The sequence below is a fragment of the Heterodontus francisci genome, chromosome 9 (assembly GCF_036365525.1).
Source record: "Heterodontus francisci isolate sHetFra1 chromosome 9, sHetFra1.hap1, whole genome shotgun sequence".
Taxonomy (NCBI): domain Eukaryota; kingdom Metazoa; phylum Chordata; class Chondrichthyes; order Heterodontiformes; family Heterodontidae; genus Heterodontus; species Heterodontus francisci.
In genome coordinates, this window is record NC_090379.1 from 23,837,582 (window position 1) to 23,854,265 (window position 16,684).

The 16,684-nt window shown below is 43.3% G+C and overlaps 1 protein-coding gene across 7 annotated transcripts in view; it reads left to right on the plus strand.

Moving 5' to 3' along the window:
- The first annotated feature begins 978 nt into the window (after positions 1-978).
- Positions 979-16,684, plus strand: part of ccdc85ca (coiled-coil domain containing 85C, a) — a 226,826-nt gene continuing 211,120 nt past the window's right edge. For all 7 annotated transcript variants that reach the window (XM_068038695.1, XM_068038697.1, XM_068038698.1 and 4 more), the window contains exon 1: positions 979-2,527. In XM_068038695.1, coding sequence (XP_067894796.1) covers positions 1,822-2,527 — 706 coding nt within the window. In that variant the 5' untranslated portion in view covers positions 979-1,821. The remainder of the gene's footprint in view (positions 2,528-16,684) is intronic.

Below are 16,684 nucleotides of genomic sequence, written 5' to 3' on the forward strand. Positions count from 1 at the left end.
ATGTTGTAGCAAACTATATGGCTGAATGACTGGGGAATGAGTTTCCAAAGTTTGAAATTCAAGAGTGTAGAGGATCGATATGCAAACATGTGCGTTGAGCAGATTATAACCCTTTCCCCGGACGCCAGAGAAATCCATTCCTTTTTGGACACAAACCAGCCGCTGGATAGATCAAATATAACAATGCGGACACACAGCAACACGAAATTAAACAAACAATCCGAGATAACGGCGCAAAACCAATCCGGCGCCCAGACTTCTACCCTTATACAGAATGAAGCCAACCCAGTAAAATCCAACTGCAAAATGCACAGTAGAATTATCTTAAATAAATGCCTCTGAATCTTGCAGGGTCCGATTTCAGAACTTAATTCACTTCCTTTCATGTGACCAGAGGGAAACGAATCTTTAAGTAACAGGTACACCGATTAAAAGGAGAGTAGTGTAAGTTACAACCTCCTATCCTCTGCCGAGAGTTTCAGTTCCTGCCTAACCCAAGGACAACTAATGATCATTGAATTCTGCACTGTGACCTCGACTTTGGAATTTATATTATATATAATCTAACCTCTGAACAAGTAGATTTTGGTAAGTAAAAGTGTCCTTGGTTTAAAACCACTGAAGATTTATTCAGAAGTTTATTTAGAAGTGTACAGCACAGGAGACCATTCGGTCCATTCTGCCCGTGGGGGCTCTTTAAAAGAGCTATCCAAACTAAAATCGCACTCTCCTGCGCTTTCCATTGGCCCATGTAATTGTTCATTTCCCCTTTGCAGTTAGATAACCAATTCCCTTTTTGAAAGTTACTATTGAATCTGTTTCCGCCACCCTACCAGGCAGTGCTGTAATCTACACTACCCTGGAATAAGGTATCTGCTTACAGGTTGTGAAATGGTTAATAAAGCTGTGGGGATAAGTGACACAATTTAGTGTAAGCTTCCCCCACACGTGATAAAGCGCAGCCTGTGTTGGGAGGAGAGAGCCGAGCCCAGTGTGTGAGAGAGACTGAGGCTCTATACAAACCTCTGTATGTTGTCTACCTGCTTTTAATACTATTTGCCGTCACTTTATATTGGATCTTGCGGGCAGAGCCTGTGGAATAACTTGTCCCATCATTGGGCGATAGCCGCAAATCCACTCCTGGGGAGGAGAGAGTGAGAAAGAGAGAAGGTAAAGTTCTTTGTTACCAGTATCGATTTCAGGAACCAGTTGCACTTTGCTATTGCCTTGCGCTTACATTTTGAAGCCGCCATCCTGCAGCGAGTGGAGTGAAGAGGAGAGGAACTCAGTGCTTGTGTGTGGAAGGGCTTTGGTGCAGTTTGTAGGGACACATCAGAGAAGAGGACGCAAGGTGGACTTCATCCCGTCCATGTTCTACAGGATTTCCCTTCTTTTCCGGGAGGAATGCGCTTCTTGCCTCTTGTTTTAAAAAAAATACAAACCAATTGACATCACCGTGTCATTTTGTTAAAGCAACCAACCACAAGCAGCCCGGAAATCTTAGGATTGCACGGCCGGCCAGGAAAGCCTCTTTAAAAACCGAGACTGCGATTAAGACGGAGAATTGAAACCATTTAGTGAAGTCTTTTTTTTTGCCAATTCGGATCCGTTTCCAGCCACTGGGAGAATTTTTTTGCAAAGACAGTTGGTGAGAGCTACCCCCTGGAGGGGGAAAAAAAGCCATTGGGACGGGAGATCCAAGGCAATTCCTCATGGGTCAACATGAGTTGGTCCTGCTCCAATATTAAAGCGAGAGGGGATTTGTAGGGAAGATTATTTTTAAATAGATTTGGATTTTGTTTCCTTTTTTAAAAAGAGGACATGGCTAAAAATTCCCCAGATGGATCTCGAGAAGATCTGAACAAGATCCCAGATGAGGAGTTGGTGAAATGGGGTAAAGCTGAACTGGTCAAGAGGCTCCGGAAGACCGAGAATGAGAGGATGACCCTGATGCTGGAACATGGGAACCTGATAAAGGACGTGAACCGCCGGCTCCAGCTTCACCTCCATGAGATCAGGGGCTTGAAGGACATCAACCAGCGGCTGCAGGACGACAACCACGAGCTGCGGGAACTCTGCTGCTTCCTGGACGATGACCGGCAGAAGGGCAAGAAGCTGTCCCGGGAGTGGCAGCGCTTCGGCCGCTTCACCGCCAGCGTGATGTGGAAGGAAGTCGCTAGTTACCAGCAAAAGCTGCGAGAGCTGGAGGCCAAGCAGGAGGCACTGCTCAAGGAGAACCTGGAGCTCAAGGAGATCGCCCTGATGCTGGACGAGGAGCGGAACGACGCCGGTAGCAGGAGCTCCATCGACAGCCAGACCAGCCTGTCCAATTTAAACGGGGGGTCGGGGGCCAGGGACGTGGGGGATGGCAGTAGCACCTCCAGCACTGGCAGTGCGGGCAGCCCTGACCACCACAACCACCACCACCACCACCACAAAGCTGTAGACAAGGGGGCTCCCAGCAAACGATCCACCGATGACCTTTCAGGACCCCCTCATCACAGGAGCATTGCCAACGGGCTGAATGGTGAGTACAGCGTCCTGCCTTTGCTTTAACACATTGGGATTTGTGTGCTCAGGGTGGGTCAGTATTGCTAGATATTAACACTCAGCCCTTACATTTTCTTTTTGTAAAAGGTTGAAAAGGCTCAAAAGCTGCGACCAAAAAGTTCAGTGCTTGATTCTGGAATGTAGTAATAGTACCACAGAGCGTGGATGATAAAGGCTGAATTGCCTGGTAACACTGGAAAACTGAAACTTTCCTATTTCTGAACATTCTGTCAGCATTCCACCTGTGAAATTGAAGTGTAGATATTAAAGGTGCCAGTTAGGGTTTGTGCTTCACACCGAAGTTGATGGAGTGGTTTCCTTAACGTTTATATGTTGGTGAGATGAAACACCGTACACATGATCGTTAGAATTTGCACTCAAAATGTAATTATGCAGTGGTGTGAGTTAAGCAACTCATTGTATTCCCATTCTCCCTCTTGAAGAAGCTGTTCCCAGATTCACTCTTGATTTCTGTATAAACAAGGATTTCCTTGTAACTCTCTTGATCACTTTCCAATGTCTTTTTCTCGTATGTGCTTATAAACAGACCAGGGAAAATATGACAAAGAATACAGTGGGATTTTTCTAAATAAACCCCTGGGTTCACCTTTTTAAACAATTTTGAACGTTATTAACTATCCACCAGCAAAGTTGCATTCCCCGTAATGGCATGTCTGAAATCCACATTCTGCCATTCATTAACATAGGAAAACGTAAACATTCCCCCATTTTGTGTTCAGAGTAATTTTGGGCTCAAGTTCAGTTATTTCCGAGCACTCTGCGTGTGCTGCACGTTCAGGCAGCTGCTCAAAAAAGTGCTGTCACTTCAGATTCTGGAAACACTAAACAGATATTTTGGCATCTGGAGTCAAACAGGAGTCCAAACCACCTTTTATTGGATGACTTTGCCATTTCCTCCCATATCAAAACAGCCAAATTGTCCTTGTAAAATACAGGATTCCTAATCCTTCTCTAATGCTGAATAGATCCCTTAAGTGTGCCTATGCTCATTAAATAGCACCCAATGTAAGAACTTTTTTTTTTACAAGTTGTTTCAGAAACTGCTTTTGTGACTTCAACTCTTAAGAATCAGGACAGTTCTGTATTTAAAATGAAAACACAAAATGCTGGTAAAACTCAGCAGGTCAGGCAGCATCTGTAGAGAGAGAAACAGTGTTAACATTTCAGGTCGATGTCCTCCCATCAGAACAGGAAATGTTACCTCTCTTCTTCTCTCTCTCCACAGATGCTGTCTGACCTGCTGAGTTTTCCCAGCATGTTCTGTTTTTATTTGATTTCCAGCATCCACAGCATTTTGCTTTTGTAAAAATCTATTTGCTTCTGTTAAAGGCATTTTTTAAAATCTTGAGTAACTTGTCTACAACTGGTAACTGAATCTTCTATACCATGCTATTTGCTTCAAAACTTCTCTACATGATTCAGAATCATTCACACTGCTAAAACATAATGTCCATGTAAAAGTTATTTACTCCAGAAACAACAGGATTTTAATATAATCTAGGGATTCATAACCTTACAGATTCCTAATTAGTGTATGCCTTTGGTACTGGAATGGTTGCAAAGTTGAGTGAATTACATTCAAAATGCCCACTATGCCATAACTGGCGAGTGCAGTACGCTGGTTTGGTTCCTGTTTTGGAGATAGCTGGCTGCAATACAGATACAAACTATCACAGTTTTGCAATTATAGACCACGGACTGCACAGCGCACTGATGCATGCCATGTTATTCCAACAGTACAAGAATAGTTCGCCGGATCTGCTCTTGGAGGATAGAGGAAAAAAAGAAAGACTTGCATTTTTATGGTGCCTTTCAGGACCATTGGATATCTTTACAGCCAATGAAGTACTTTTTGTAATGTAGGAAACATGGCAGTCAATTTGCACGCAGCAAACGCCCACAAACAGCAATGTGATAATGACCGGATAATCTGTTATTGTGTGATGTTGATTGAGGGATAAATATTGGCCAGGACGCCAGGAATAACTCCCCTGCTCTTCTTCAAAATAGTGCTGTGGGATCTTTTATGTTCACCGGCGAGGTCAGATGGGGCCTCTGTTTAACGTCTCATCCAAAAGATGGTACCTCTGGCAGTGCAGCGCTCCTGTAGTACTGCACTGGAGTGTTAGCCTTAGTTTTTGTGCTCAACTCCTGGAGTGGAACTTGAACCCAGAACCACCTTACTCAGAGGCAAGATTGCTATCAACTGAGCCACAGCTGACACAGAAAGGAATTAGAAGTGAATCCTAGGCCCCAGAAATATTTTCTTTTAAACTGGCGTCCTGATAGCTTAGTGAATAAATGCATTGCCTGGCGTGATACTAATTGATACAAACCAGCAATATACCAGTTTTGATCTTTGATCTGTGCCCGTGTCAGAGGCTGGGCAATAGTAAACTATATTTGACCTCTGTGACCCTGCACTGGGAAAAGGAAAAATTAGTCACGTTTCCTATTTTTGTATTTCTAAACCTTGGACGAGGACTGAATTGAAGTCTACTGTAATTTTCTGCTGTCTTTTTTTCCATCCCCACAAAGTCAAAAGTCTGGGAGGACTGACGGTTAGCATTCTTCTCATGTGCATTGTGCAAAAACTTGCATTTAACATAGTAAAATGCCCCAAGGTGCTTCACAGGAGCATTAATGAAATTTGTCACTGAGCCACATAAAAGAGATATTAGGGCAAGTGACCAAAAGCTTAGTCAAAGAGTTAAGTTATAAAGAGTGTCTTAAAGGAGGAGGGAGAGACTTGGGGAGGGAATACGGAGGCCAAGGCAGTTGAAGACACGACCACCTGTGAAGTGATTAACATGGGGGATGCGCAACAGGCCGGAACTGGAGGAGCGTAGAACTGTTGTAGGGCTGGAGGAGTTTACAGAGATAGAGAGGGACGAGACCATGGAGTGGTTTGAAAATGAGGATGAGAATTTTTTTAAATCGAGGCATTGCTGAACTGGGAGCCATTGTAGGTCAACGAGCACAGGGGTGATGGGCGAAATGGATTTGGTGCAAGTTAAGATATTGAAAATGATTTACTGCCTTGAAGAGAAATGGGGACAAAATTGTATGGATGGGGTTCTGAGTGCTGCCTCTTTCATTTCATATTATAAATATTGTTGTGGAAGAGGGAGGAAAAAATTCAATAACCATTAGTGCTGATGCCTACCTGGACAAATCAGAAGGGTTAAATATCATAATGTTCCACAATATATCTAATGTCCCTATTTTGAACAAGCAGCAAGAATACATGAGCTTGCTGTAGATTGATTGTAGTATTTGTTTTTGTAAGCATAGAATTTGTCTACTTTAATGTTGAATCAAATTTGAGTATGGTGGCCTATTTACTTAAAACTGATTCTAATGTCTATTGATTTTTTACTTACATGATAGCTGAAAGCAAGGATAAAGCAACATGATTATTTATTCATTTTCTGATGATCTGATAACTGTCAGATATGTAGTATGGGCCTTTAGCTATATTTGGCATTTTATTCTTGCAACTGTCATCCAAGCAAAAAGGCTTCCCTATGATCTTATCAGCCAGTTTCCTCTAATCTATCCTGCTTATCCCAGGATTACATTTGGCATAGTCAAGTACCAGTGTATTGGGAAAAGAAACATATCTAGTTTTTACAGCTATGATCCTCCACAGAAATGATAGGTCCTTTCCAATTTCTAATGCTTGATGTAACATCATTGATGCGTTTGCCTCATTAACCTGTTGAGTTGTAGCTACTGTTTTTTTTTTGTATCCTGGTAGATCTGTACAGCATTTTCTGGACTGCAGATTTAAAAGGGTGCTGTACTTGGGTTTACAGTGTTGCGTTGAAACCAACAAAACTGCTGGCATCACAACAAAGCTTAGTGGAGGTGGCATGTGATATATTTATGCTGTTGACTCAACATCTAGAATCCACTGGATGTTGCGATTTGCATCAATACAGAAGTTACATTTACTTATTGCGTTAGTCCCACACAGGTTGATAGGTAATTCACATTCTACAATGTCTTATTGATCTGGTGGTGGCAGCTGGATTCACAGGCGACCTCCTGAATCATTGTGCTGTTAGGTGTCATTTGAAATTGAGGAGGAGGCGGAAGTATGGCTGGTAAAATCTGACAAGCTGCGTTGACACATTAACCTGTGCAGTAAAGGCCTGCTCGGGTATGAAATTGAAACCCGACCCGGGCCCGACCCAACCACATCCACCTGACCCGGACCCGAGGCCTTGATTTTTTTTTTTACCGCACCCGACCCAACTCGACTTGACCCGACTACCATAATAAAGTTAATTATATCAAACAGGTTATTGTGCTCTACCTTGTTCAAATGTTGTGATCCTCCATTCCAGCAGCACGTTTCCTGCCTTGACGCCCAGCTGAATGTTCAAATATTGTAGATTACTTCCCTCCCTGAGCAAGGCAGCACTGTGTCCACGTTCAACCCGACCCATGTCATCGGGTCTGGTTGGGTTTGGGTCAGGTAGCCATACTTTACTGTGCAGTTGGGAATCAGGCTGTAAGTGGCTATGGGAGATGACTTGGAGGACTGGAAAAGGACTGGGATTTTGCATCAATCAGGAATTGTCCTTTACCAGTTCTACAGGCCTGAGGGAGATGAAACTTTTGCTTTTTCATTTGTTCATGGGATGTGTTCATTCTTAGGATGTGGGTGTTGCTGGCAAGGCCAGAATTTATGCCTACCTAATTGCCCATAAGAAGGTGGTGTTGAGCCGCCTTCTTGAACTGCTGCAGTCCATGTGGTGTAGGTGCACACACAGTGCTGCAAGGAAGGGACTTCCAGGATTTTGACCCAGCTACAGTCAAGGAAATGCATCGCCGTTCAAAGTCATGATGGTGTGTGATTTGGAGGGGAACTTACAGGTGGTGATGTTCCCTTGTCCTTCTAGGTGGTAGAGGTCGTGGGTTTGGAAGGTGCTGTCGAAGGAGCCTTGGCAAGTTTCAACAGATAGCCAGGGTGGAGTGGCAAGGTGGTGGTGGGAAGAGGAAGGGATAAAATGGGATGGATGGAGGAAAGATAGGAAAAATGAGAATTTTTAAATTTTTCCTTTTGGAAATGATCACATTCATGTATTATCCTAAAAAGCTTTTTTGTGAATTTAGTCAATTGCACAGGTTTTAAGAAATTGAAGTTGATTTCAATCAATCCCTTGCTTTGGAAACAAGATCCTGAAACTGGGAAAGGTAAGGGGGAACCAGTGACAAAAATCGGACTGCAATTTATTTTCACTTTCGGTAACTGGTATGTTTTACAGATGACATCATATATTAACTGGAATTGTGTAGAAGGAATGTGGTCAGTCTGGTTTGGAGCAGGAATTTAGATGATAAGCAAGTGGAATGTAAAAAAAGTTTATCTATTCCCCTGTTTTGTATCTCTTGGCACCTGGTGACCTCAATGCACCTGTAGCAGGTATGCAGAAAGTCTGCTAACCCTGTCACTGCTAAACCAGCGTTTATTGACTCATTTGCTTATCTCAGCAATGTGATATTTGATATTGCGTCTAACTATTGTATACTGAGTTATGGATGTAGAAAGTTTTGATGTGTTCTATACATTTTGAAATTTGAAGACACTGAAGTGTAAATCCCCTGCAAAACGTTATCTTCCTGAATTCCCGTTATGTGGATCTGGGGAAAACTCCATGCCAGGAGCACGAACAGAATTCACCATCTAAGGTGTCAAATAATTATTACACAATATTTCTAAATTTAAATTTGTCATAATTGGGCAAAAGACCAGGTCATGCACCACAATCAACAGGTCCCTCCCTCAGCTGGGCTATTACAATTGGCTTCAGGACCCAAGGAGTGAGAGTGAAGGAGAAAAGCAAAAATCAGCTTGGGTTTCTGTTCCTGGTATCTAGCTGGTAATGTGCCTAAAACATCATAAAACCTTCAAAGGCACTTCATGTAGGAAGAAAAAACAAAGCAATAGTAGAAGAGTTAGGAGAGTTGACCAAAAGAACAGTCAAAAAGATTGTTTATTTTTTAAGGAGGCTGCTGCAGGTCGAGAGAGAAATAACAAGACAAAGAAGTTTAGGGAGGGAGTACCAGACAGATTTTTTTAAAAAAAGAAAAACTGCATTTACCACGTGCCTTTACAATTGCAAATTACATTTTGAGGTGCAACCATTGTTAGGCTAATAATGGTAGACAATTTGCACATAGCAAGGTTCTACAAATAGCAAATGAATGGATGGCCAGGTAACCTCTTTCTGGTAGTGTTGGTTGAGGGGGGAATACTAGACAGAGGAATAATGGACAAGAGCATAGGGATTTGTAAATAAAGAATAATTTTTAATTTCATGCAGTTGGAAAACAGGGAGAAGGTGAAGACAGCAAAGACAAGGGTAATGAATGAGATGGACCTAGTGTGGGACTTTTTTCATTCATGGGATGTGAGCGTTGCTGGCTAGGCCAGAATTTATTGCCCATCCCTAATTGTCCTTGAGAAGGTGGTGGTGAGATGCCTGCTTAAACCACTGCAATCCTTGGGATGTAGGTACACCAACAGTGCTGTTAGGAAAGGAGTTCCAGGATTTTGACCCAGTAACAGTGAAGGAACGGCAATATAGTTCCAAGTCAGGATGGTGAGTGGCTTGGAGGCGAAATTGCAGGTGGTGGGGTTCCCATGCATCTGCTGCCCCTGTCCTTCTAGATGGTAGAGGTCATGGGTTTGAAAGGTGCTGTCTAAGGAGGCTTGGTGAGTTGCTACAGTCCATTTTGTAGATGGTACACACTGTTGCCGCTATGCGTCAGTGGTGGAGGGAGTGAATGTTGAAGGTGGTGTATCAGCTGTCAATCAAGCAGGTTGCTTTGTCCTGGATGGTGTCAAGCTTCTTGAGTGTTGTTGGAGCTGCATACGTCCAGGCAAGTGAAGAGTATTCCATCACATTCCTGAGTTGTGCCTTGTAGATGGTGGACAGGCATTGGGGAGACAGGAAGTGAGTTACCCGCCACAGAATTCCCAGCTTCAGACCTCCTCTTGTAATAACAGTATTTATGTGGATGGTCCAGTTCAGTTTCTGGTCAATGGTAGCCCCCAGGATGTTGATAATGGGGGATTCAGCAATTTGTAATGCCATTGAACATCAAGGAGAAATGGTTAAATTCTCTCTTGTTTGAGATGTTCGTTGCCTGGCACTTGTGTGGCGTGAATGTAACTTGCCCACTTACCAGCCTAAGCCTGGCTATTGTCCAACTCATGCTGCATCTGGACACGGGCTGCTTCAGTATCTGAGGAGTCACAAATCATGCTGAACATTGTGCGATCATCACCGAACATCCACACTTTGGACCTTATGATGGAGGGGAGGTCATTGAAGCAGCTGAAATGATTGGGCCTAGGACTGGAGGAGTACAAATGAGTTTTGGATGAGTTGAGTTTGTGTTGGGTGTAACCTGGGAGGCTAGTGAGTAAGTAATAGGAAAGTCCTGTATCAAGGTAACTAATGCTTGAATAATGTTTCACATCAGGAGGAGAGAGGCATGCAATTTAGTAGAAGTAAGTGACCTCGCCACTGGATAGTGAATGGGTTTGAAGCTCAGATCTGGAGTGAACAGGATACCAAGGTTGTGGACTAGTCTGGTTTAACCTGAGTGAGGAACCAGAAAAGGGGATTTTTTTTTCTTAATTCATGTGGGCACTGCTGGTAAGACCAGCATTTATTGCCCTTGAGAAGGTGTTAGTGAGCTGCCTTCTTAAATTCAACTGAATGTCTTGCTCTGCCATTTCAGAGGGGGTTAAGAGTCACCCACAATGGTGGGTCTGGATTACATATAGGCCAGCACTGGGGAAGGAAATCTGCTGTCCTTAGCTAAAGGACATTAGTGAACCACTTGGGTTTTTATGACCATCCAGTAGTTTCATGGTCACTATTAGTGATGCTAGCTTTTTATTCTGGATTTACTTAGTTGAATTTAAATTCCTCAGCTGCCATGGTGGGATTTGAACTCATGTCTCCAGATCATTTAGTCCAGATCTCTGGAGTCCTAGTCTACTACTATGCTACCGTACTCAATGGATGAAACTGGGAGCAAGGGTATGGACTTCAGGACTGAGATAGTCTGGCTTCAATTTTCCCAATGATAAGTTGGAGAAAGTTCTGCTTGGCCCAGGACTTGCTCTTACATAGTTAGTCTGGCAACATAGATGACCTTCTCCTCCCACTCTGGGCTTGCTGCACACTCTGCTCTGAGGTCCCTTTCAGAGCTGACCTTGTATCAGAAACTAGTACTCTGTTTATTTTTGAAGTTTCTCTCCTTCCCCGAGGTGTGGACTGTTGTTGGGTCCGTCCCATTGGTTCCAGCCATTGCTCAGTTTGTTTATTTGTGCAACTAGACAGTGAATATCAGCAAACTACTAATCACTCTGGCCACTTTTGTGTATATTTTCTTGGAAATAATGATTATAAGTCTTAATTTTATAAACTGATAGAGAATATCATAGCAGCCACAACTGAACTTCAACCTGGTGATGTTTGGTGCAGCACTATGGAAACTGTAGCTAGGGCTTTCTGAAATAACTTTTTATTATATTGTACTTTACACTTGGTGTGCAGATGATAGCACACATGTTACACTCGGCTTGGGCTGGGTTAGTAAACCATTTAATTGTATATCCTTAACCATGTAAACATACACTGTTGTGGCATGGAACATGATAACTGATATGGTCAAGAAAAGAGCTGCATTTAATGACTTGTACACATGCCTGTTCCAATTATAATTGTGAGAATGAAGACGTTCATAGGCAAATTTTCAGAATCTTTTTTTTTACATGATTGACATTGATAACATTTTGTGAAGTTTCTTAATCTAGAAGTGCTGGGATGATCCGAGGCTTATGTACTACTAGACTGGCTATTGGCAGGCTTTAAACAGACTCAAATGGAAATGTGCCAAGTTCATCCATTGCTACAGGTGTCATTTGGGAGAGCTATGTAATTGAAATTTAAAGGGATGGGGACAATTAAAGGGGAGCATCATTATAGGGGAACTCTTTACCAGCCTTTGCCAAAGCTGAAAGAGCAGAAAAGACCTAGAAGAAGCAGGCAAAATTGAATTGACAACAGCATCCAAGGTGCAGGCATGAGTGTTCAGGTCAGTGCTTGGAGATGTGTTGCAGGAAGTAATTGTAGGCAGGATGGTCCTCTATGCCACTCTACACATCAACTCAATTGATTAGCATGCCTGCAAAGAGGTAGAGCCAAGTTTGAGGTCACAGCCATCAATATCACTAGAAGCACTAGCCTATGCGGCATGATTGCTGCATGTAAATGGCACAGCACTGATTCTCCTTCCTGCTGACCCAGACACTGAGGAGATATTCCCCATGCTCATCAGGTAGGTATGCCAGGTCCTGCATAAATGGTGGCAGCTTGACAGTGGTTAGTCGGGCAATGTCATCTTTTGAGCACCCTGGCCTGGCCTCTTGCATGCGGTGCTCTGAAGGCATGATTTTTTTTTATTATTCGTTCCTGGGATGTGGACATTGCTGGCTAGGCCGGCATTTATTGCCCATCCCTAATTGCCCTTGAGAAGGTGGTGGTGATCTGCCTTCTTGAACCGCTGCAGTCCATGGTGTAACATGACTGGAGTCCTTTTGAGGAAGCGTTAAACATTAAGGCTAGTCAGGCATTCACATATCTCCGTGTCTGTTGTCTCTGCTTCCAGCACTAATCATTTATCAAAGTGAATTATGTTCACCTCTATGATATTGGTAGATTGGCAAGGAGCATCATTTGGCACCTGACCTGCCTGGCAGGAGATCCAGATTCTTGAGCAATGCCATGAATGAATCTCATAGGCATTCTTTAGAAGTATGCTCATTTCTTTGCACACCAAGAGAATAGGAATTTTAGGGAAGGTGTGGTTAACAATTTCACAAAGGAGGATTGTTGCACTCCCCTACCGACTCTGCATTTATTCAGTAATTGGCTGAGTTACACAGACCGAGTGTCCCAGGCTAGATTCTCAATCTGTTCTAAGTTAGGTTATCACATTCACAAAATGTTACATTACATTTAGCTTCCATGTTATTGAATTAAGGAGAAAGTTTCTCTGGGTTGCAGCTTCCTATCACTATTCAGTGATCTCGCCCCTTTATCCCCACGCCCCAAATTTAACAGATTGGGGAGGATCGTGAAATTTTAAACTATGCAAGGTAGGAATAGACTGGATGTGAAGCAGTTCTTTTCCAAAGAGTAGTGAGCCTCTGGAATACATTGCCAGCTGGTGTCATGGGTGCTGACTTTCTGCATGCCTAGAAGAGGGAGCTGGACCAGTTCTTGACTGGGTCAGAGATTATATCATACTGAGAGTAAATGTCTTTACAGTAACACTTGACCCATGTGATCTCCTGGACTCGTTTCAATTGCCTGAAGGGGTGAAGTGAGGCGGTGATGTGGGGGTGGTGGGAAGTATCTCATCATGATTCTTTTCAGTATGCCCCTGGGGTACAGGCTGTTCTTGTAGCTGAGGACCTCACACAGCTCCTATCCTAAGAGCTGAAATACCATTTACTGTAAGTGTGGTGTCACGCTGGAAGGATAGGACACTGCCTCTATTCTAATCCCCGCATGTCCTATTCTCCTCGGTACTCAAGTGTCAGAAGACTATTGCTTTAAGAAAAACTGAAATTATAATTATAGTAAGCAAAGGTTGATGGTTGCCGCTTCCTATTCCAAGGATTGGCTTAGGCTTAAATTCAAGGTGTGTGATTATGAAATTCAATCTAGATGTAACACACCTTGTTGATGAAAACCTGAATACAGTCTTGTGCTGTTGATCAATAGCCACTGATATACAGTACAAGTCTGTACTAGAATTTCTTTTGCCTGGAGGAGAAATCTAATAATTGAATTTGTGGAGTCGTCTATATTCCCATGTGCACAACGGCTGTTCATTTTGACCTGATTTGCTTTAAAGGGTTAGTGTAAATGTGTAGAGCAGATTTAGTTGCTGGGGATTATAGAATATAGCACTGCAATAGCAGTTAATGGGCAGTGTGCTTTAGGGCTGCTGGTAGATCAAATCCAGTCAACACAGCCAATTATGCATTAGAGAGTCTAATCAAAATTTCTGAATTACAAGTTCTGTGTTAACCTACTCAAAGGAGAAAATGAAGGATAGGGAGTCTGATTATGGTAACTGTTGGAACAACCTGTTTATGACTCTAATCGTATCAACTTGCTCTTGCCAAAGGAGGAGGAATCTGGAATAAAAACAGACAGTGTTGGAAGTACTCAGCAGGTCTGACAGCATTTGTGGAAAGAGACAGAATTAACATTTCAGGTTGATGACCTTTCATCAGAACTCTGATTCTTGTCTCATTATAGGAATGCACACAACAAGAAATTATAGTGCCTTTTAGCCTAGAAAAAAAAAAGTCCTGAGATACTTGATTTTTTCCCCCAAAAATATGCTTTATTTATAAAAATCTGTATATTAAAAAAAAAAAATGCATTACAAAACAGTTCAAAACAGCACCAAGTTGACATTCCAAAAAGTGTAAAGGAAATCAGTTTTCTTCGATACAGGAGTGAGTTGCCTCACAACCCTTCCATTCTATATGCCATGTACATTTTACAGCAAACCCATATTTGGTGTATACAGCCCGAGGGGTTTCCCATGGGTCCAACCCCTCAGTTCACTTTGGGAGGACCTTACACAGTGGTCTTTCCCCATTGACCCTGTGCAGCAGTTGCCCCAAGCTTTAGTGCGTCCCTCAGCACGTAGTCCTGGACCTTGAAATGTGCCAGCCTGCAACACTCAGTCGTGGACAACCCTTGTGCTGGAAGACCAGCAAGTTTCAGGCACACTAATGAGCGTCTTTCACTGAATTGATGGTCCTCCAGCAGCAGTTGATGTTTATCTCGGTGTGCATCCCTGGGAACAGCCTGTAGAGCACAGATCACAGAGCTGCTTGGGATGAAGCTCGACAAAAACCACTGCATCTCTTTCCACACCTGCTTTGCAAAGACACATTCCAGAAGGAGGTGGGCAACTGTCTCTTCCCCACCACAGCCACCTCAAGGGTAACATGTGGAGGGGTGAGATTCCGGGCATGCAGGAAGGATCTGACGGGGAGGGCCCTTCTCACCACCAGCCAAGCTACATCTTGGTGCTTGTTTGAAAGTTTCTGATAATGAGGCATTCTGCCAAATGACTTTGGCAGTCTGCTCGGGGAAGCTGAGATACTTGACATTGACATAATCGTAAAAATGGATGCTGAGCCTAAGAAAGAGAGATTGGGATGGGTGACCCATTGGTCAATTAGGTGCATTTTAAGGTGAAAGGGAGAGGAAGAGGGACTTTCATAGAGTGGGCTTTATATGACTGAAGGAATAGCCGCCAATGGTGTGAAAAGGAGAAGTAGAGGCTGCAGTCAGAGCAAGTCAAAAGAAGATGGGGGTTATCTTTGCAGCATGTTTCTGGAGTAGTGTGATCTTTTGGGCCAAAGGGCGGAAGCATTGAATAAGAGGCTGGAGTCAGAGCAATACAGTTTGGGGGTTGGTGTCGAGCTGGAGGAGGTTGCGGAGATTGGTGCAGGTGATGCAATGAAGGGATTTAAACACATGGATGAGAATTTTTAAAATTCCGGCACTGTGGGGACTGGTGTCAAAGTATATTAGTAAGGATAGGAGTGATGGGTCAGTGGAACTTAGTGGCAGAAAGGATATGGGCAGCAGGGTTTTGGATAAGCTGAAGTTTGCAGGGGGTTGGGGTTGGAGGGAGCAACTTGGAAAGCATTGAAAGAAAGAACTTGCATTTATATAGAGCCTTTCACAACTTCGGGACATCACAAAGCATTTTACAGCTAATGAACCACTTTCAAGTTTGTTGTAGAGTAGGAAATTGGGCAGCTAATTTGCACACAGCAAGGTCTCACAAAAGTGATGTTATTTATAATGATCTGTTTTAGTGATGTTGGTCAAGGGTTAAATATTGGCCAGGATGCCAGAGGGATCGCCGTGCTCTTCACAAATAGTGCCGTGGGATATTTTACATGCCGCTGAGAGGGCAGATGGAGCCTCAGTTTAACGTTCCAGCTGAAATGTGGCACCTCTGACAGTGCAGCGCTCCCTCAGTACTGCACTAGAGTGCCAGCTTGGATTGTCTGCTGACGTGTCTTGAAGCCACAGCCTTCGAGAGTGCCACTGAGCCATGGCTGATCCCTAAATTGGAGTAAGGAAATCTGGATGTGATTGAGGTATGGATTGGGTCTGCACTTACCATGCCAGTAAGGAATTGACTCCAATGGGTAACATTTATAAAAGGAATACGTGAAGATGAAATGCTTTCTCTTGCAGAATTTGGAAGGAATGATGGGCCCAAGTTATCCTTATCAACCTCTTCTTACAGCTCCAGGCCAATGAAAATGTTTTCCTGCACACACTTTGCACGCTGCTTCACATTTTCAAAGTGTTCTTCCTGCTAAATTACAGATTCTGGTGATTTGTCACAAACTGCTGCTAGAATACAATGTTTCTCCACTGCGAGATAATGATCTCTCTACCTGTGCAGGTAAAACTCTAATGGAATGCCTACCCATGAATCATGACATTTGTATTCCTGCATTGTGTTGTCTTTTGTCTTCTGGAACACAATAACCTTTGAGGGAGAAGGAAGGAATTGGGCCGTGCGGTGGTGCGGATTTGCGGAAAACACAATTTCTAATTGAGAAACCAATTGCAAGGAAGGGCGATGTTCAATTTTTGCTGTGACAAACTGTTCCAAGTTAAAAGTGCAGTTCCAGAAACGAGGATACCTTTCTATTGTCAGCTGCCTTTCCCCCTTTTTATGCCTCTGTAACCTCATTCATAAGGGTCGTGAATGCGTCTCCTTTTGTTCGCTCTGCATACTTTCAAAGCAATGCAAACAAAAGGCATTGAAAAGAGTGTGACAGTTGTTTTGAAATCTCGGGGGTAGGAAGGGTCAGCTCGGGGAAAGGGTCTGCTTCTCAAATCGCCCCTTTTGTCTTGGTAATTGGATTCCAGCTGATTGGGGGCCCTGGAGCCTGGTGGGTGAACGGTGTGAAGCAGAGAATCTGTGGGCAGGCACAGAGAGCGGGAATGATTGCTGCAAA